The sequence below is a fragment of the Manis javanica genome, chromosome 11, assembly GCF_040802235.1.
Source record: "Manis javanica isolate MJ-LG chromosome 11, MJ_LKY, whole genome shotgun sequence".
Lineage (NCBI taxonomy): Eukaryota > Metazoa > Chordata > Mammalia > Pholidota > Manidae > Manis > Manis javanica.
Window position 1 is genome coordinate 4,128,862 of NC_133166.1, and position 22,451 is coordinate 4,151,312.

The window sequence follows — 22,451 nt, forward strand, 5'->3', positions numbered from 1 at the left end:
GGAGGACCTTGGTCACCAGCTCAGAAGATGACTCTCCTTAAAAAGCTAGTCCAAAATTAGCTCACAAAATGGGTAAAGGAAAGCATTAGTATTCTCTTTTCATAGTAACTACTTCCATTTAATCGAGAGGAAATGTATCTTGGCTTGCTAAAAAAAATGCCTTAGGTCAAGAGAAAACCTCTTCATGAGACTAAATAAAGGCTTAATGAGCACAGACTACTCACTGGAGTATTTTGGTGTAAGAAGTGGCTCCAAGTGGTAGCTCCAAGTGGTAACAGTATGCGATTGTAACATCACGCAAAAGTTGCTGATTTGCCTGTCCATTCAGTGTAGTTGACCAAGTCTAGCAAAGAGTCCTACCCGCCCACAGTGGTCGTTCTAGTGATTGAATCTGAGCCACATATGTGTTTGCGATGACTTACTTTTACATATGAATTAGGAGACAAATTGAATTAGCTTATACATCATATAACCGTACTCCTGAAGGCACAATTTTTACCAGGAGACTTAACACCGCATCAAGTAATTAAAACTCAGAAAGCAGAAACGAACCACGCACGTGCTTCCAATTTTTCTGTCTTCTGCACTGGCCAAAATACCTACATTTAAAAGCTGACTCAAATTAAATTCCCAGAAGGAAAAAAGGGTGAGAAGCCCTGCAAGACCCAAGTTGAGAGGAGACAACCCATTACTTTTTGGAGGAGGGGAAGAGACGCATGCAGAGCAGAGCGGCGCCCTAGGAGACGGAGGGAGGAGAAAGCACGAGCAGGTGGGCGAGGCGGGCTACTTACCGTCTGCATGGCCTGCAGGCGCCCCGCTTCCACAGCGCTGGGGCTGCGGGCAAAGCCTCGCGCCCGCACTCTGGCCCGTCCACTCATGTTCCCGAGGAGGCCGGAGTGACTTCAAAGGCAGCAGAGTTTCAATTAGGGCACTCTTGCCTTGGCACCCAGGTGCCAGGCTGTGACCCTGGCGGTGGAGGCGGCGGGTCTCCGGCCGGGTGGGGTGGAATCGCTCCGCGGCCCGGCGTGGGGGTGGGAGGGGGCGGCACCGCCCTCAGGTTCCGGTGGGAGGGGCTTGGCGGGGGCAGCAGGCGCCTCGCTTCCCTTTGCTTTCCATCACTCCCCCCCAACCCCCAATTTGGCATTATCCAACTTTCTGGATTTGCCCATTTTACGTGAAGTTGCATCACAGCTTTTTCAGTTTATACTTTTTGCTCAGCTAACGTGGGTCAGCGCCTCTTTGTATATACAGGCACATGTGATCTTCATGTCTAAGATAGCTGTGAAGTCTGCCGCCTTTACATTTATTGCCGTTTTTAAAGCTGGGTTTCTCGTGTTTTCCTTTCTGAGTTTGGAAGAAATTCTACCTTTTTTTTTTAATATGCAAATATCTACTTGCAACCTTTTACTTGTTCATTTTACTATGAAATCTTTAAAATCCCTAATTGTGATGTAGTCAAATCTACTAATTTTTACTTCTATAATTTGTACTTTAAGGGTCTTTTTGGGAGAAAATTTCCCCTGTCCTAAGTTTACGAGGACATTATATGACATTTTGTTTTATCAACTTTGTATGTTTACTGTTTACATTCAATATCTTGTAGCTCTCTCTACATATGTGTGTGTGTGTGTGTGTGTGTGTGTACATATACTGCCTTTTAGAATTCAGAATGCTTTTTTTTTTCATCTTCTCAGACAGGAAGGGATAGTTATAAACCCTGCTAACTATCAACACATGGAGGGGGCCACTGGTAAGAGCAGGGAGATGACTAAGCCATTCAAATCAAATTAGAACCTTCACAGGTAAGAGAAATGGTAGGGAATCTACTTCCCAAGCCCCTATAGAATGGGACTCTTTAAACCCTGTGGTGGTCTTTTTAATGTATCTATGAATTCTTTGATTCTCTTGCCTTCAAAAGACATAGCCTAATTCCCTCCCTTTAAGTGGGCTGCTCTTAGTGACTCACTGTTGACAAACAGAATGTGGCAAAAGTGATGGTGTGTGACTTCTGTGACTATGTCCTCAAAAACACTGTAGCTTCCCCCTTGGTCTCTCTAAGTGCTTGTTCAGAGGCATGTCAACAGCCATATCATGAGGACTCTCAAGCAACCTTAAATGAGATTTAGGTAGACAGAAATTAAGTCCTCCTGTCAGCAACCAGCACAACTTGCCAGAGAAAATAAGAGTTTCATCAGACTTCTCACTGAAATCATGCAAGCTAGAAAACAAAGGAGTCACATTTCTAAAGGGCCTAAAGAAAACGTGTCATCCCAGAATTGTAAGGCCAGCAAATACATCTTCAAATTTAAAGTGAAAGAAAGGCTTTCTCAGAGAAACAAAAACAGCCTAATTTAAGAAATACGAAAGGAAATTCTGTAAGCAGAAGAAATATGACAGTACAGAAACTTGGATCTACATAAATAAATGAAGAACAATCAATAAATGTAAAGTAAAATGCATTTTTTTGCATTTTTACTTTATCTTTCTCTAAAAGATAACACTCCATAGCAAAAGTGGTAGCAATGTATTGTTACATACAAGTATTGTTACATATAGCATATGTAAAAATTAAGTGTATGCCCACATCAGCCAAGAGATGGAAGGAAGGAATTGGGCAGGACTTGGTTCCTCTCCAGATGCTGGATTGAGGGCTCTGATTCCTCACTGGGGGTGTCCAGGAGGGCCCCCCTCAGTTTCTGGCCACAGGGCAGCTCACCATGTCAGGTGTCTTCCTTCCCTCAGTGAGCCAGCTAGAAGGCAAGGAAGGGTCCCCCACGTGGAGGACTCGGCGTTTTAACCTCATGTCAAAAGTTTCAGCCTTTCACTTCCGCCCTATTCTATTCATTAGAACAAGTCACTGAATCCAGACAAAACTCAAAGGGAGATCATTACACAAGGGCTTGGATACCAGGATGCAGAGACCAGTGGAGGTCATCTTAGTTGCTGCCTGCCACAATGCCTTTACTGAAAGGATAAAAATAGGGAAAAACGTGTGTAAAGCACCCTGTATATCCTAGGAGCTTAGTAACAAATGGTAGTGAATTACAACTTCTGATAGAGAATCCTTATTTAAAACCACAAATTTGTACCTCCCAGAGAAGGAGCCTTCATAAATCACTAGGTAAGACTCGTTTTTATAAAGTATTTCTATTTGATCATGAACATGGCTGTGTTTAACTATATTTCAGAATAAGTTTCAGGTGGTGGAACAGAGATTTCTTAAGTGTTTACCTGACATTATGAGAATTAAAAATAATAATAATCATAGGGTAAGGGCAGGTGTTCCTAGTTGCTAGGAGAGCAAAATCCCTATAGAGATTAGTCACTTTGAAGGTGATGCTTAGTGATCTTTTATTTTTAACTGTAGTATTAGTGAAAATAATCATAGAAAACTGTTGACACCAGAGGTTTTTGCACTAGTGTTTTTTGGAAAAAACATTAAGAAGAGACAGTTTATTACTGACATGTAACCCGCTGACCCCTCTGAGATTTACTGAGGGTTTATCTTCTTCTCTTAAATGCTGTGATTCTACACATGATCTAATACCTCTAATATATCTTCTATGACATTCCTGAATTATGACAACACTTACATGTTAGGATCATTTGCCAGCACTTCTGTCTCCCACTAGAACACACACTTTTTAAGTACAGAATCCTTGCGTTACTTTTATTTACACCCCTAAGCCCTAGCACACTGCCTTCACATAGAAAGCACTCAAGAAAATGGTTGTTAAATGTTGTCAAATAGTCCATTTCTTCCCCATTTAAAAATAATTCAAGTCAACATTCTTAGCGCTCATGGCCTAATAGGGCATTGTTTTTTAGTATATATAGGTAAGTTGCAGTAATTTTTTAAAATATTAATTTGAAGACCTCACAAATCCATTTCTTTACAACTTGTGATAGTTTTGTAAGAGGGTTCCACATGAAACTAATAAGTGTATTAAATGTACTGAGCTCCTTATATTTTCCTCTGACTCTTTGACAAGGAGTCAGTTGGTGATCATGGCTATATAAAACAATAAGTAAAAGTTCCTTAAACATGGATATTGAGTGCAGTTGAAGTAGGCTGAGTGGGAATTGAACAACAAACCAAAAAGGCCTGATACAAATATGAATTTTCCAAGATGAAAAAGAAGCATTCATAAGAGTTCAAGAAACTGTTGTAATGAATCAAGGGACAGTTTTATATTTCTGCTGAAATGCTGTTTTATTCCTTGTTAAGTTCCTGACTTTTGATTCATTCCTCCTTTGCCAACAGGTGCCTCATTTCAAGCTGGAACAAAGGTCTCTTTTCAGCAGAGTGACATTGAATGGAGGATTGTACAGGATTCCCTCACTCTCAGTGCAAATGCTCCTCCTTTATCCCACCCATTTGTTGTCATTCGATCCTTATTTTCCCTCTCCTTTTTCTCTATCTGATCTTCTCAGTTTCTCTTCAAACACTTCTCACCCCAATGTCTTTCCTTTTACCCCTTTTTTCTCTTCCCTCTCTGTCTACATGCACCTCCTGTTCTACTTTCTAATGTACTTTTTTTTAAACTCATTCATCATTGGGTCTGCTTCTCCTGTCACCTCTACTCCTACCCTCTGCAGGCCATCATTTTCCAAATCTGTACTTAAATGAGCATATCCGTGTGTGTATGTTGGAGACAGGAAAGTAGAGAAAATATGCAATGTTTTTTCCAACTTCCTATTTTTCCCTCTCAATAATCTGAACATTAGTCATTAAAGGTTGCCTCTTCCCACTATCACGTCTGTTCCCTTTCTTTATTCCACCTCTTTAAAAACTAGCATTATTTAAGTTAGTGAACAAGAAGTAGACCAAACGTAGAGGGTGTCAGAGAACTCAGTAAAATAAATTGGGATGAGAGAAAGGAGTGAGTGTAGTGTTGATGCTCTGGTTCATGAGTCACAGGGTTCAAGTGAAGAAGCCGGGCAAGAAAAGCAAGAGGACCTGAACTGGACCTGGCATAACTCAGAGGAGGCAAAGCCATCACATTTCAGTTAACCAACTTAGAACCAAGGAACCTACAGAAACCCCTTGACCAAGAAACATCCCAAGTGCCATGGGTGAATACATTAGTGCCTGGGGAATAGACACTGACAAGGAGTCGTTTTTCATCTTATTACTTTAATCATTTTGTCAAAATAATCTGAACATGTGTACATAAATACCTGATTTGTTGTAAGAATGCGTAGCATAAAAGTCCCTGAGACACATCCAAGAATGACTTGCTGTGTAGTCAGTGCAATTATTCACCATAGTAATTACCAACGACTTGGCTTCCTTCCTGATTATCTACAGCATGTGACACTTAAAAAAGAACAAATGGATTTATTTATAAATAAATGCTAAATCAGAGTCTCCCTCTCTGGTTCCTGGGTTTCTGCCAGTTTACTGTTAGTATGCAGTCAGTCACGGCCAGACTGTACGGAAGGCACACTGGGAGATGAATTCATTCTTTAAGCCCTAAGGTACCAGTTAGTAGAATGATGGCAATGGGAACTAGAAGGTCCCGAGAGAAGATTCTGTCCAACCTTCTCATTTTGCAGTTCAAGTGACAGAGGCTCCAAGGAGTGGTGACTTGCACATGAACGGCTTGTTCCTCCACTACCACTGTAACCTTCAGTGAGTCTGAACCTCGCTTCCTTCCTCTGTAAAATGGACTAGTGATGATCACAGGGAACATCTTCCCGGGGCTTCCTACATGCCAGACACCGTCCTATCTAATTCTCCCAACACTGCCATAAATTGTATATGATTACCTTCAATGAGAGAGAAGAATATCAACACACAGGAAGCTTAAATAATTTACTTAAGACAATTAGGAAATGTTGCAAAGCTGGCCTAAGAACCCAGGAATATCTACCTCCAAAATTCTTAAATTCCAATTCTTAAATCCCTCCTAAGAAACCCCTATCACATAGGTTCTCAAGTTCCTTAGTCTCTACAAGTCTACAGCAGAGTTGACAAACTATAGCCATTGGACAAATCCAGGCATCCCATTTGCTCACACATTGTCCAGACTGCTTTTGCGCACTACAACAGCCGAGTTGAAAAGTGGCAGCAGGGACTGTATGGCCTGCAGTGAAATATCTACTCTGGCCCTCTACAGAGCTTGCTGCTAACTGCTCTTTGAAAATTTAGAGCATCCTGTAACTGGATAGCACTTTACATTGTACAAAGCACTTTGGTAGATACATCAGCATATTTAATCTTTGTTGTGCAGGGGGCATTCACTCATTTTAAAGGAGGAAGCAAAAACTCAGTTTAAGTCACTTGCAGCATCAGGCCCACAGGGACAGAAAGTGGCAGAACCACATCCCCAGGTGCTGACTCCAAATTACAAACTCCTTCCATGAAGCCACCCTGTCCTCTCTAAAAATTACTGCCAGGGAACGGATTGGAAACTGGAAAAGACATGTGAGGACTGAAAGCAAGTCAGACTGTCTTCCTGAGGCGAATATCATGCCAAGTGCACCCACATAATGAGAGTCATTAAGTGCTAAAAATACTATTAAGTTTGTAATAAACTTGAAAGTTTATGCCTTAAAGGGCATGACAATCACAGGAAAGACATTTTGAAGCACATGTGATACATTTATACACAGTTTTATATCAACACGTGAAATTTTAACCTACTTAATTTAGAATATGAAAAATAAGGTAACAGAAAAAGAGCATTGCTCCTGCTGTTATTAGCCTAAAAAAAATTGTTTGCTCCATACCCAAAATTTGCACATAAATAAAAATGCAATTATATCTCCTTCATGCTGTATTCAATAAATGTGGCTAGTTTTAAAGACAAACAAAAACTGATGTTTTTTTCAAAGAAAGCTATGTGTTTCTTCCTACTCTGCAAGTTCAAGCTCAATCTAAATGGCAATGATGAGTCTTGAAATAATATGGCTTCACTGGAGGGATTCATTTGAAATACACAGTATGAGGCCCCTTTTATTTCAGATATATTCTGTAACATGCCTTGAGATTTAATTCTAGGTATATAAATGGATATGGAAGCACCCTCAAGTCCCTGCAAAGAAAGAAGGGAAAATATCTCTTACCAATTGAGTGGCTGCTGAGTGGTAGGTATCTTTATTTATTTTATTTCCTGAAAAGCCCACAGTGAGCTGTGAAGTATTTCCCTCCACCATTTTACAGATAAGGAAGCTGAGGTTCAGAGTTATTACTAATTTGCCCAAGGTCACACATCTGGAATTCAACTCTAAACCAAATTACCTGCAAAACCCACACTCACCCACTGCCCCATGTAGATTCTCAGTATCACCAAGATCATTGGCCAACAGCTCATAAATACTCACTTTAAGAATAGAATTTTTCTTTTTCCTTTATTGGATGGCTGATATTCCATAACTGAATTTCTGCCCATACTGTAATATTTTAATAAGGAAATTTTATCCATGGATTTTAATTTCTCCTCTTAAGGAAAAGAGAGAACTGAAAAAAAATCACCTAGATTTTAGGGAACTTTTCAAGCGAGTCTGCAACAAATGCACATAGAGCTAAAACTTCACGATTCAGCCAACTGTACAAATCAAATGCAAAATTAACTGTTTACAGCAAAGCTCTGTATAAATTTAATTAATCTTGGACCCTACCCATAATAATTAGTAACTGAGGGTCCTTATAACAAATGGAGGCGAAAAAATAAACCATTATTTCAGACTGTAAACCAACTGGCTTTCTAATAACTGATTTATGTTCTATATTACCAAAAATGTCACTTTAAACAAATAGGTTCTGCCAATTGATTCATCAAAGTTCACTACCTATTCGTTGGCAGTGGTACAGTTTAAGAACCTGAAAGAGAGGGGCCTTGACTTACACATTTTTGTGTCTTTCCTGCACCGTGAGCCTAGTGTTTGGCAAGAACAGACATACAATGACACCTACCAACTATGCTGCTCATGCACAACTTTCAAAATCAATGCACATATTTTCAAAATTGGTCCCATAGCACAGTCTTAAGGGCACTAGAAATATGAGGATATGCTGTACTCCTATGCAGACTAGGAGGGGGTCCTTCTGGCTCCAGGGAGAATTGCAGATACAGCCTTTAACAAGACAAAGTTCAGTGCAGGCACTGAGTTCCACTCCCCAGCAACCAAACATTTATTGAAAAACTGACTGATGGAAACAATAACTGCCATTAATAGACACTATGAAACTTTTTTCTTTTAGCATGATTCCATGATGCAGTGCAACCTCTTTCATTGTTCTGCAGACAGAGAATGCCAGCATCCCTGGAGGACTAATGTTCCAGTTTAAATTTCAGATCCAGTAAAGACACAAAATAATTTTGTGGGAAGTGACCCTGTGGCTTTCTTCTCTTGTTTGTTAAAAAGCTGATTTTCTGGGAAGAGGAGAGAAGAAGGTTGCTTCTGCTTTATTTTCACTTCTGTAATTTTAATAGTTTTTTAAAAATCCAGGTTGTAGAAAAACATAGACACAGAGGAAATCAGTGATGATTATTCACATTATGAAGGGATTCTCCATATGGTTCCATTAAATACTGGACTCCCTAAAGCACTGAATGTGGGATTTGATTTAAAAGCACCTTTTCAGGAACACATTTCTGTAAAGTGAGGTACACCTACATACTCATTATAACTTCTCAAAGGCCAATCCAGCAGCTATTCCCCATTCAGAGGGCAGGGGAACAAACGGTACAGTTCGTGTTACAGTTACAGTCAGTGGATTCTTGGATCACACGCCTCACCTTTCTTAGGAGATGAAGCTTTGAGGGAAGACCCACATACGGCCAGCCCTTTCACTATTCTGCAACAGGCTCTGAAAACAGAGGTTTGCTGCATGCTGGCCCAGGGGAATGTGAGTGAAGGAGCGGTGTGCATGAGATTTGGACTCAGCAAAGGCACAAATATGGCCTGTGGCAGATGAGGAAGTTCAGAACTGATTCAACTGGTTCTTGTAGTTAAACTATTTCTTAACTTCTGTACTGGTTACAAGGTGAGGAAGAGCCCCCCTTCTTCACCCCTGAACACTGATGGCCCCCTAAAGCAGAGGGAGCCCAACTGATAGTTGTACAAAACACATGATAAAGAGGGAATTCTTTCCACCCAGTATTTGAGCTGAATGATTTCATTAGTAATCACCTTCTCCCCATAGAGAAAAAAACGGGTGTTCCTAAAACTTAGTCCCATGATTCAGCAGTCAAGGAGATGCACAGCAGAGGATCACAAAGCAGACAACCCAGGGGAGGGTGGCTTCATCGCTCAAACCAGCGAGCCAGGTTGCGGATGCTCTTGGGCCGGTCCCCCGCAGCTTGCACCGCTTGGCAGGCCCGGCACCAAGGCTCATCCCAGAAGGAGGTGATGTGCACGGCAAAGCGCCGCCGCCAGCTGAAGTAGCGCCGGTAGACAGCTGGGTTTCGGTCGAGGAAGAGCAGGTAGGTGGCCAGCGCGGAGGCATTAGGAAAGTCGTCCACGTGGATGAAGGCACCGCGGGGCACAAATCGCTCGTAATTGGCACGGTTGGGGCCCAGCACCACCGGTACCGTCCCGGCCAGCAAAGCGTTGCGCCAGAGCTTCTCGGTGATGTAGTCCAGGTGCTGCGAGTTCTCAAAGGCCAGGTAGAACTTGTAGCGGGCCACCGTGTGCACAAGGCCAATGTCCGGCACCGGCCGCCCGGGCCCGCCCCGGCCGAACACGTCCACGGACACGTGCTGGCTCAGCCGGTGGTAGTAGCGGACTCGGGCCTGGCGCTCATCCCAGTTGCTCACCACCCAGGCCACCAGCCTCCGTTTCCGGGCCAGCGGCGGGACCAGGCCTGCTGGCGGGTCGCCGGGATGGGTCCTGGAGTACAGGTAGCCATAAGGCACGAAGACGTCCGAGTCCGCCCGGTAGGACAGCGTCCAGTTGAACAGGTTGCCTGCCAGGCTTCGCAGCCTCGGGGAGTGGGAGGGCGACTCGAAGTTCATCCACACCCAGCGCTGGCCAGGGGGTCTGAGACCCGAGGCGGCCAGAGCTTCGGCAGCCGCCGCCGCCGCCGCCACCTCGCGGTCGTCCAACGCCCGCAGCTCCAGCTCCTCTGCCGCGCGCAAGCTGACGCCCCAGGGCGGGGGCCAGTCGAGGGAGCCCTTCACCAGGTCCCGGTGGTGGAAGAGCACAGCATGGGCCTCCCCGTAGTCCGCGCGGTCGGTGAGCAGGCGGCAGCCGCTGATGTTGAAGCGCAGGCGGCAGTCGGGAGGCGGCCTCGCGGCGCTGTCGCGGCCCCGGAAGGGCTCCCACCACAGCAGCACGCCCACCGGCCGCGGCGGGGCGGACGACGTCCAGCGCAGCGGCGGCAGCCGCCCCCAGCAGGAGTAGGCGGCCAGGGCCGTGCACACCAGGCCGGCAGCCGCCAGCGCCGAGGCGGCCCGCGGCAGCCCCGGGCTCCTGCGCCGCCCCGGCCCCCGCCCGGCCGCCCGGCCCCACCGCCGCCCCATGGCGCGCGCCGGCTCAGCCGCCGCCTCTGGCCGCGCGTCCGCAGGCGGGTAGCAGCGGCGCTCGCTCTCATGCTGCCGCTGCGGCTCCGGCCGTCGCAGCCGCTCGCCGCTGGCCCTGGAGCGGGAGAGGGCGGGCCCGGAATCCAAAGGCCTGCGGGTCTGGCTCTCCTCCCCGCGAATGCCCGCGGGGCGCGCCGCCAGGGCGAGGTGAGCGGGCCGGCCAGCCCAGCCCGGCGCCGCCCCGTCGCTCCCCGCCACTGCGCGCCCAGCCCCGCCGGCCCGGGAGCTCCCCGCGGCCCCTCCGCCCGCTCCGTGCCCTCTCCAGGGCCCCCGACTGCCCGGCCGCGCCCTGCAGGCTCCCCACCCGCTACTCCGGACCCCGGCGCAGAGGTCCCGGGCCTTTCTGCGCGCCCACCGCCCTGGCCTAGTGCCCGGGCCTGCCCGGAGCGCCTCCCGGCTGCGCCTCCGCGCTCAGTCGCGGTGACCCGAGCCCTTGCCTTCCAGAGTGAGGGCCCGGCGGGCGCGCCCCAGGAGCGCGAGACCCTCCAAGGGCCGCGGCGGCGTGAGAGCAGGCGCGGGCTCGGCAGAACGGCGGGCCGCGGTGCTGCGCCTCCAGGCAGGTCGGAGGTCGGGAGTCCGCTTCCTTCCTCGCCGCCCTGCTGCGGCCAGCGACGCCTGCCGGAGGGAGGGAGCCTGGGAGGCCGCGGGGACGTGCGGACAAGAGGCGCGACCACCGCGGGTGACCGTGACCTCGTGACCCGCCGAGCCCCGCCAGCGGTGCAGTCAGGCCACGCGACCCCCCGCGGCGCGGCCCGCAAAGGTTGTGCATTTGGTGAGACCCAAGTTTTCAAACCCTATTTGTCATGTGAATATTCCCTTTGCCTACAGCCCCAGCTACGGATAGAGCAGAATAAAACGTTTTCTGAGCAATTGAAACACATTCTTTTTCCCCCCTGGGCCACTGAACGCCTCAGGCTGCCGGCTCTTAGCATTCTTTGCACTAGGCTAGGGGGACTCAAACCAAAGACAAAAATAGGGCTCTTGAGGCCTTTGTACTCAAAGGATCTCCAGACTGTTCAGTGAGATGAATCAGTGGACATCATTATTAGTTTTACCAAGTACTTAAGAAACAACTTAATTTCTGCACTCATGAAGATTGTGCAAAATAACTATGGATATAAAATGGTGACTAGGATAAATAGCACCCAAGTTTATGCTATAGAGGGTAGTTATTATACTCCGGCCGCTTTAGGTTTATCAGTGAGGCAACAATCCGGCATCGACTTCCACAGTAACTTGAATTTTTTCTCCCTTCAGTTTGAATTTGAATTTCTGAATTTTGGCCTTCATTTATGTTATAAAAGTTTTATTCAGCGAAATTCTAAAAAGACCATGGGTGGGCTGCTGACCTAAGGAGAGGAGGCAGTTTCCAGAGAATTTTTGAAAGATCCCAGCTGTACATGGGTGGCACCCCCAGCGCAATGCCGCATGCGTTACAGGATGCTAGGGGTGAAGTAGATTTGCTGGGAATGGGGCCAACCTGGCAGGTATTTTTGATGGTATGCATACCGAAAACAAACGTGGGTTTGCCATTGGATTTATTGTGAAGAACTTTGTCATTAAAATCAAGTACAGATTGTAAAAGCTCCTATAAAAATTTTTTGTAGAATCATTGTCAAGCTTGTTAAGCAAACTGTCAGTGAAATTAGGTATTTCAGTGATTCTCCACTCTGTTATTTTTCATTATAAAGAAAAAGCTATAAATGTACAAATGCATGCTTCAGGGGCACCATCTGTCAGGCCACAATGACAATTTAGGAGCCGGATGGAGCATTATCTGCTCTGACTACAACCTTCGGCCTAGTGACACTTTTCTCTTATACACTCAAATCTTTTTAAATGTTTTTGGGTTTTGGTGTTTGTTTTTTTGTAGAATCATTGTCAAGCTTGTTAAGCAAACTGTCAGTGAAATTAGGTATTTCAGTGATTCTCCACTCTGTTATTTTTCATTATAAAGAAAAAGCTATAAATGTACAAATACCTTTTTCCAGCTAAATGAAGGAAAGGACACACTGGCTTTTCTTTTTATGCAGTTCAAAAATTCATACATTTATGTAAATCACCCTGAAGAGCCTAACCTTGCGCCTGGCATATGAGAAGTAGGCATTTAGTAAATGTTGACCTGCTTGCTTGCTTCCTTTACCTACTCGTAATTTTCTGCACTCATGAAATTCCAATTAAGCCAACTTTTTTACTGGCAGAATGGCTTAGATCTGGTGGATACTGATTCCCACCATGTACACTTATCTTGGGAGTACACAGGACCACAACTGCCCCTACTTTAATCTTATCTCGGTGTGGGGACAGGGGATACTGAGCAGGAGGATGTGGCTGGATCAGTGGAAACCAATCATAACTTCTCTACAGACTACTGATTGAAAATCAAACACATTGATTTATTCACAGGGCAATGTGTTTTTTTTTTTTTTGCATTTAAAAGGAAAGGAAGGAGGAAAGGGGTTAAGGGAAAATAATAAAACCAGGGATGAAAAGCACTATTTCTACCTTCAAGAATCTATGAGAGAAACCGACACGTGGAAAAGGAAAGGATCATAGCAGTCTTTGAGAAGGTGGCTCCTGGAATAATAAGGAACAATTAAAATGCAGGAGGAAGAGGGCTGGGATGTTAGTCTAAACAGAAGGAGCGGCATAGGCAAAGGCCAGGCAGTGAGGACTAGGACGCTGGTTAGGAATTACTAGAATTTAGTTTGGCAAAGGAGATGGCATTTTATCCTCAAGGTGTGGAGAGTCTTTAAACAGTTTTAACAAAGCAAAGGAACAATATATCTTTCAGAACTCATTTGCGAAGGGAGGTGAGTACAGGCATACTTTGTTTTATTGCACTTAGCTTCGTTGCATTTTGCAAATATTGGTTTTTTACAAATTGAAGATTTGTGACAACCCTGCATCAAGCCCATCCATCGGTGCCATTTTTCCAACAGCATTTGCTGACTTTGTGTTTGTGCCACATTTTGGTAATTCTCAAAATATTTCAGACTATTTCATTGTTTTTATATTGTTTTGGGATCTGTGATCAGTGATCTCTGATGTTACTATCATAATAGGGGTACCACAAACCACCCCCACATAAGACGGTGAACCTAATTGGTAAGTGTTGTGTGTTCTCATTCCTCCACCAACCAGCTGTTCCCCCTTCTCTCCTTCTCCACAAGTCTCCCTATTCCCTGAGACACAGCAATAGTGAAATTAGGCCAATTAAAGACCCTACAATGGCCTCTAAAAGTTCAAGTGTAAGGAAAAGTCACATATCTCTCACTTTAAGTTGAAAGCCAGAAATTATTAAACTCAGTGAGGAAGGTATGTCGAAAGCTGAGTTAGGCCAAAAGCTAGGCCTCTTGAGTCAAACAGTTAGCCAATTGTGAATGCAAAGGACAAGTTCTTGAAGGAAATTCAAAGTGATAGTCCAGTGAACAAATAAACAATAAGAAAGTGAAACAGCCTTATTGCTGATAAGGAGAAAGTTTCAGTGGTCAGGACAGAAGATCAAATCACCCACAATATTCTCTTAAATCAAAGCCTAATCCAGAGCAAGGCCCTAACTCTCTTCAATTCTGAAGGCTGAGAGAGGTGAGGAAGCTGCAGAAGAAAAGTTTGAAGCTAGCAGAGAGGTTGGCTCATGAGGTTTAAGGTAAAAGTGCAAAGTAACATAAAAGTGCAAAGTGAAGCCACAAGTACTGATAAAGAAACTACGGTGAGTTATCCAGGAGATCTAAGATCATTAATGACGGTGGCTACACCAAACAACAGATTTTCAATGCAGATGAAACGGCCTTCTATTGGAAGAAGATGCCATCTAGGACTTTGACAGCTAGAAAAAAGAAGTCACTGCCTAACTTCAAAACTTCAAAGGACAGGCTGACTCTCTTGTTAGAAGCTAATGCAGCTGGTGACTTTCCATTGAGGCCAATGGTCATTTACTATTCTCTAAATCCTGCAGCCCTCAAGAATTATGGTAAATATACTCTGCCTGTGCTTTATGAATGAAACAACAAAGCCTGTATGACAACACATCTGTTTACAACATGGCTTATGAGTATTTGAAGCCCACTGTTGAGACGTACTCTTCAGAAAAAGGTTCCTTTCAGAATATTACTGCTCATGGACAATGTACCTGGTGACCCAAGAGCTCTGATGGAGAAGGACAATGAGATGCGTGTTGTTTTCGTGCCTGCTAACACAGCTTCCATTCTGCAGCCCATGGATCAAGGAGTAATTTTGACTTTCAGGTCTTATTATTTAAGAAATACGTTTTGTAAGGATTTTGTAAGGCTATATAGCTGCCATAGATAGAAATTCCTCTGATGGATCTGGGCAACGTACACTGAAAATCTTCTGGAAATGATTTGCCAATCTAGATGTCACTAAGAACATTTGTGATTTATGGAAGAGATCAAAACATCAACTTTAACAGGAGTGTGGAAGAAGTTGACTCCGGTCCTCATGGATGACTTTTAAGGGTTCAAGCCTTCAGTGGAGGAAGTAGCTGCCGATGTGGTGGAAACAGTAAGAGAACTCGAATTAGAAGTGGAGCCTGAAGATGTGGCTGAATTGCTGCATCTCATGACACTTGAAGAGGTGAGGCGCTCCTTCTTATGGATGACTGAAGAAAGTGGTTTCTTGAGATGGAATCTGCTCCCAGTGAAGACTCTGAAGATTGTTGAAGTGACAACAAAAGATTTAGAATATCCCATAAACTTAGTTGATAAAGCAGCAGCAGGGCTTGAGAAGACTGAGTCCAATTTTGAAAGACGTTCTACTCTGGGTAAAATGCTATCAAACAGCATCTCATTCTCCAGAGAAATCATTCATGAAAGGAAAAGCCAATTGATACAGCAGACTTCATAGTGCAAGTTTCATGCCCCTCCTGTGTGCTTCCATGTATATATCTTTCAGAACATCATGGAGCAGAGGTCATGACTTTTTCATCCATTACTATCCCTTGCACAGAACCAAACCTCTGGTAATAGTATCATGTCAATGAATATTTGTCGAATGAATGAGTGTTCTTAATGTGTTACTGAAATGATCTGTCAGTATCTGTGTTGCCCACTAGAAAGTGTGTAGGTCCCAGGAAAATTCAGCTATGTGAATGACTTGCTGTGACCTTAAGAAGCCCCTTAAGCTTTCAGTGGTACATTTACACAGGAATTAATGAGAACCCTGGGTGTAAACATCGGAAACTCCATCAAATTAGCATGGCTCTCATTGGCCCAACCTGGACCAAATGCTCATTCTTGAAGCCATCTCTGTGGTCAGGGGATGTGGATACCCTTGAGACCCTATTCTGGAGCTACAGGGTAGTTCCATATAAACCTCATGGACTAACGATTGGGGGAGAGTAGTTCCCCACAGGAAAAAATGAAGTGCTGCTATCTGAAGAAGGAAGGAAGGAATGGTGAGCAGACCCCCAAAAAACAAACTACTAACCCTATGTGAGGAATTATTTCTTTTCTAAATAAACTCTAAATCCCCACAGAACTTCAAATATTCTATGATTCTTTTTAATTTGGTAACAATAAATAAATGATGCTTTGTGTATTTAAGGACCTCTCCTTTTCCACAGGAAGAACTGGCTCTCAGCTGCAAGCGTGAAAACAACTGTCAGGTATAAAGAAGGGCTTTTTGGACTCTGAGGATTGCCAAAGCAGTGTGACAGAGAGGACCGTAATTCAAGGCTCATTTTATCAAGCTTGATGGGCAGTCAGCTCACCACATGTCCACGAATGACCTATTCAGTTTCAAAACTTAATGTAGTGCAGAATTCTCTGGGTGCAAGAACCAGTCAGCTGCGGTTCCTGAAAGTCTAACTCATTCATTGTCTTTCCCCAGGGAAATCATTCATTTTTCAGCCTGTCTTGGTGACTAACCAGACACCTCAACCTCACCAGAGACACTTGGTATTCCCTAGGAACCCCACAACACATCCTGCCTTCGGTCTGCTTGCCAGCACCCAGCTCTGTCAGCTCCAGGAGACTACCCTCAGATGGGTCGCTATTTTGGTTGGATCTGATATTTCTGTGGCTGAACATTGACCTGCTAAGTATATGTTCAGTTTTCTTCCTGGAAAAGAGAAAAGGGCAATTCAGAGTCCCTCCCAATATTATGTACTCACTGGGAAATGAGGGCAGCCAGGGAGCCCGTGTGGTTGGACAAGCTAATCTGCATGTAAATAGGAGAAGATTGCTTCCTTTGTCAGGCACAACTTTTTAACTGTGCACTCTTGGACAGATGAGTATGGAAATGATTGTTAGTTAAAAATTATTAAGAGTTGTATAAATTCAACAACCATTCACAATTTGTTGTTCATTACCCTATTATATTATTTATAGAAAAGCAATCCTAACAGCAATTTATAAGGTCCTGTCTTTTCATCTACGTGCAAAAATTTACTGCCCCTAAAAGACATGTTAGGAATAGTTGATATGAGAACTTCCTGTATTTACTTTAGAGTTGTATTCTTTATGCACTCAAGTTCTTCCTGTATAATGACTGAACAGGTAATGCAATAATTTGTCCATTTTCAGAAAAACGTACATAATGAAATTTTGATTGAAGTCATAAATATTTGTACAATACTTGAAGCATGGAGGGTTTGTCTCTTCATTCTTCCTGTTAAGCTACTCTACCTTAAAATAGAGATTCTTTTCAGTCACATGTAAAAGTTATGGAATACAAGACTTATAAAGAAGAAAGTTATTTTGACATTGAAATAAACAGGTTAAGGTCACACAGTCCAAGGTCTGGCACATACAAGGTGTTTAATAAATAGTTGTAAAATAAAAGAATAGATGCATGAATGATAAATGAGCACCACCATTTTATATTTCATAAGGCATTTGTGAAACAATTCAACTTTTACACTCAGGAAGACTAATCAAAAAGACTTCGGAGTATAAAAGAAGAGCACACGGGTTGGGTAAAAATGGTATCCCACTGACCTCCCCAAATGCTCTTCAGTTTCTCCAGCACTGTCCTTCTACCCCTTCTCCAAGTCTACATGGGTCTTCAGTCAAATGAGTTTGCACAAATCCTGTGCAGTTTCAGGAATCCAAACGCATCTGATGTGGGTTTTCTGTGGAACCTGCCTTACATCAGTACTTTCCTGTGGTCACACTCAGACTCTAACTCTGGGAGGCACCTCAACTCTGCAGATGGAGGAAGGGATCTTGACTGCCCTTTCCTGACCCTCCTTCTCACACAGACCCAAGGCCTGCCTCTCAAAAGAAAATGGAGAGAAGATACATTTTCCCTAGAAGTCAGGTAATTCTGTCTTCACAGTAAATTTCCCTCAAGTAGCCAATCGGAACAGAACAGTGGCCAGACTGGGTTCCATTAAACTCATTCCTGTGATTCTACCTCTAACAAAGGTCCGAGGCACTTGCAATAAGAGGAAATAACTGTTGGATTAAAGTGAACAAAATTAGTGACAATAAATGATTTGGGGAAAGTGTGGAAAATGGAAGGGTAGATGCATGTTGCTCATACGGCAAGGCCAAAAATCCATTCCTGAGGAAGCAGGGCAGCCAAATTGTACAGTTCCAGGTCAAGTTTACTGTGGCCAAATAAACCCCAGCCCAGAAATCTTGCACGACTGTGACCAAATAAACCCCAGCCCAGAAATCTTGCATGATGCATAAGGGTGAAATCACATTAATGATGCTGGTTAGTAGGATTATTTTCAACTGCACTGAAGAGAACCTGTGGTCTGTATTTACCTGTACTAATGTTCAGTATGGTTCAACAAACATTTGGTCTTGGAAGAAAGAGACAGGTGAATAAACACTGCCCTGGCTCTCTAACTGTGTTGTAGGAGCTACTCATCCTGACAGCATCACTGAATTTGCATAAAAGGAAGCTTTCTTGTGTGAGCTCTATTCAAAGACTTAATTTCCTGATCATTCAAGACAACAGAAATATCAGCAACCCTTCAAGTCATGGGAGAGAAATTCAATGTGAATGAAAGAGGTAGGTGCTATTGGGCCACCCATTTGCAGCACCCCGGCCCCCGCCACTGCCGCCTGCCCAGGCCACGGTTTGAGAAAGAGCAATGGGATTGTTAGTAGAGTAGTTTGATATGATGACTCCAGGATTTGCTGTGTTCTTTTAAAAGATAAAATACTTCCGTTTTTCTTGACTGAGAATTGTCCTATATTGACACTGGCAGGGCTACATTAGGGTCAGGTCCTGTTTGCGCTTAACTTAATCTGCACATGATATAAATTCATGCAGTAACATTTATTGAATGCCAATTATGTGTCAGGCACATGAGGTTATTATATTTGAACAAATAGACAAACATTTCTTCCCTGGTGGGATGTGCTATTACATCAACACACCCATTTGAACTACAGCTTTAGAGCAATTCTGTACCTGAAGAGTCCAAGGGCTGATGTCAGAGATTGTGATGTGTTGGGCCTTCAGTAACTCTGTCCGTTTGCCTCTAGAAGCTCTATTCCCTTGACTGTCTTGTCACTTTGTCCTTTTTCACTTCTTTATTGATGAAGTGTCATTGTCAAATTAGAAATTCTATCAAGCACCTATTTTGCAACTTTCTCATCTACACTTCAGTTAGGTAGGTAAGGTTTGTCAGGTAGTCAAGGAAGTTGTTCAGGTTAAAGGGTTGTAAGTTTCCAGTGGAAAGGAGTAGACATGTGTCTCCCCATCCAATAGTTTTCTCTCTCTGTCCTTTAGTTATAGGCATGTGGAATTATAAACCAGAAGGAAGCTATTGAGCCAAGTAAGCACTACAATTAAGCCAGATAAAACTATGAGTAGTTGTACTAGTAAGGATTCTTTAGGTTGCAATTACAGTGACTTTCTGGAGGCAGCTTTAGACATAAAAAGGGCAGGGTGGGGTGCAAAATTTACTATCATGTGAGAAGTGAGTCTCATAGAGACCTTTTTTTATAGTTAAAGAGTTTTATTAAAGATAGTAAAAAAGCGAAACTAATTCAGGGGCAGCAAGCTCCTTAAATGATAAGGAGAGACTTAACCCTTCTGTATGGCCGAAGGACCCCTCCAACAAAGGACAGTCTCCAGGAGTGTCCTCCATGCCCAGTGGTTTCCAAGCTCTCCTCTGACACTCACTGGTGGCTAACCTTGATGGCCGGCACCCAAGGCTACTCCATGACGGAGAGCTCCCTCGGACAAAGTTTACTATCACACGAGAAGTGGGTCTCATAGAGACCAAGAGGAGGACTGGGAGGGAGGGACCAAAACAGAGCAGAAATCCCTGTCAGACGTCAGAATTCTCTTTCATTTTCCTCCTCTCTGCCAACCCTCAGACCCCCTAGATAAGCTTTCTGCATTTCTCCGATTCAGTTGGTGGCATATAGTTCTGCCTAGTGCCAAAGTTCTCCAACAGCAGAGTCTGACCAGCAGATTTTAAACCTGTTTTAAATCTTTGGTAGCAAGAATCCAACTGGACTATCTTGGGCCGGGTGTCTACCCTGGTAAAATTAGTTATGGCCTTGAACAGTGCCCAGACCGGTGGTGGTCAGTGGATTGGTGGGGGTAGTTCTCCGAGGAATGAATATGTCTGTGAGCTGAACAGTTCTGGGGAGGTGTCTACCTCCTGTGTTTTGTTTTCCAGCAGATCACTAAGCAAGGAATTTCCTCAGTCATTCTGTTATTTCTGTAAACAAACATTTCGTTATATCAAAACTAAAAACTTGACAATAATTTATTATGAAAAACTTTAAACATATATAAAAATAGAAAGAGTGGAGTGATAAGCCCCCAATTCTCTTCACCAAGATTCAACAATTATTAAGATTGCCCACCTATGTCTCACCTAACACCTTTTATTTCCGATGTATTTTAAAGTAAACCCCATATTTTATGCCATTTTTACTCCTACGTCATTCAGTGTGCATTTTACAAATATATTTTCTTACATACCCACAATGCTATTATCAGGCTGCAAGTTGACAAAATCATCCTGAAATTTTCTAAAACACAGTCCAATTTTTTAAAGTACATTTTAGAAATTTAACTTTTCTCAATTGTCTCCAATTTACCTTTTCATCAGGGGTTATTTGAATCAGTATGTCAATAAGGTCTATACATTTTGTCGTTATATCTTTATGTCTCTTTCTCTCAAGAAGTCCCCCTACATTTAAATTTGTGCAATTGACTTGTACAGAAACTGGATCAATTGTTCTGTACAAAGTTCCACATTCTGGACTTGTCCTTTGGTTCCTGGTGGTGTCATTTAACTTACTCCTCTTGTCTCTGTACTTTCTTTAAACAGAAATTTCCTGTGGCTTGATTAGGTTAAACTCTTTTGATAAGTATATTCATAGGTGGCTGCATGCATGTTGTGTCATATCAGGTGCACCTGATATAGTCAAAAAATAGAAATGAAGGCCTCAAATGAGGTTACTTGTGATGAGCCCCCTGTCAACAAACTAAGCCCTAACAGCGAATCCAGTTGCAGTTTCAGCCTCTCCCAGAAATACAGCATTTAATCAATCTAGAATTACCTACGCAGCACTAGGGAGAAATTCTGCCTCATAGACCCCTGCTCTTCCCCTAAAGAAAGGTGACCTTGCCTGAAACATCCACTCTTTATTAGAACTTCCTTTTTCCAACCCCTTCTGCATATAAAAGCCTTCCATTTTGCACAGCTCCTTGGGTCTCCTTTTCTGTTAACCAGATGTGATGTTGCCCCATTCATGAATTATTACATAAAGTCAATTTGACCCTCAAATTTACAAAGCTGAATTTTGTTTCTTAACAAGATTAATAAATAGGCTCTGGTGGTGCTGGCCCAGGCTTCTCCACCAATGCATCATCTCCCATCAAACATTTGTCTCACGGTTTTATCCATGGATGGTAAGAGTCAGTTAATGTTTTGGGGATTGTAAAAAAGATGATTTTTACTAATCTATCATTCTTCCCACATTTATTAAGTGAAGCCCTTTTGTAGTGAAGACTTCCTTAATCTGCTAGGGCTATTCGGCATGTTTTAAATCACAAGTTGTTCAGAAAGGTAAAATAGTAATTATTTCTTTTCAGCTGCCACCTTTCTAAGTAAAAATTGATGCGTTTGTTATTTCAATGAGGGTTCAGCGAGGCTGGGTTTTGCTTTTGCTGTTGCTGTTCGCCTTCATTTTCTCTCATTTAAAAAAAGATCCTTATGAACTTGTGGATTTTATATTCAATGTGTGTCAATTATTTTATGCTCAAATTTCCCCATCTTGGCCAGAGGATCACCTTCATGTCCTATGTTCTTTCTTTGGACTATTAGTCTTTGGAAACTTTCTAGTTTTCTGGGTACAAGATGTCCCAAGCTCATCCTGGAAATTTTCTGCTTCAGATGTGGAATCGGACACACTTCTTCCCTTTTGTAGATAAATTCTGTTCTTCACTGCCCCATTACACAGCTTCCCAACTAGATTCATGTCCTGGGTTTTTCATGCCAGCATTATTTATAATAGTGAAAAACTGAAACCATCTAAATGCCAAATGAGGGCTCCAGTATGGAATAAGGACAGAAACCTCAGCCAAGAAATGGTGCCATGAGATCAGTCTTTGGTGGCATTAGCGGCTGGTCAGGAAGGGAGAGGCTGATGCAGAGGATCCCGCCTGGGCAGCAGGGCTGAGAATAAGCAGGGAGGAGTTTGTTTACCGGTAGGAGTAGAGCGGAAGTGGGGAAGGAAATCCTGAGTGTTTGTAAAGTCACAGTGGCAGCTCAAGTGCAAACAGGACATCATTTCCAATGAGTGAGTAAAAGTCAATACTCCCCACTACTCCCCACCGATTGCATCCTAACATACGTGTGGCATCCTAACATATGTGCAAAAATGGTAAGACGTTTCAGAAACTTAAGATTCTAGATTTGTAAGAATAGTAAATGCTTTATCCAACTCCAAGTAGTTTCTGGTGTTCTATCTC

The 22,451-nt window shown here is 43.5% G+C and overlaps 2 protein-coding genes across 3 annotated transcripts in view; both read right to left on the reverse strand.

Moving 5' to 3' along the window:
- The window catches only part of PIWIL4 (piwi like RNA-mediated gene silencing 4), a 74,508-nt gene that overhangs the window by 39,024 nt on the left and 13,033 nt on the right, over window positions 1-22,451 (reverse strand). The window contains exon 1 of one of the 2 annotated variants that reach the window (XM_073215834.1): window positions 792-1,010. The exons of the other annotated variant lie outside the window; for it this stretch is intronic. Coding sequence (XP_073071935.1) covers window positions 792-878 — 87 coding nt within the window. The 5' untranslated portion in view covers window positions 879-1,010. Of the gene's footprint in view, window positions 1-791; window positions 1,011-22,451 lie in introns of those variants that run through there. 2 annotated transcript variants of the gene reach the window in all.
- FUT4 (fucosyltransferase 4) lies at window positions 5,118-10,620 on the reverse strand. The gene has a single exon (XM_017654627.3). The coding sequence runs from the start codon at window positions 10,470-10,472 to the stop codon at window positions 9,255-9,257; it is 1,218 nt and encodes a 405-aa protein (XP_017510116.3). The 5' UTR covers window positions 10,473-10,620; the 3' UTR covers window positions 5,118-9,254.

Bases quoted from the DNA above. Each gene is read 5' to 3' on its own strand.
- FUT4 (XM_017654627.3), bottom strand. From the start codon at position 10,472: ATGGGGCGGCGGTGGGGCCGGGCGGCCGGGCGGGGGCCGGGGCGGCGC.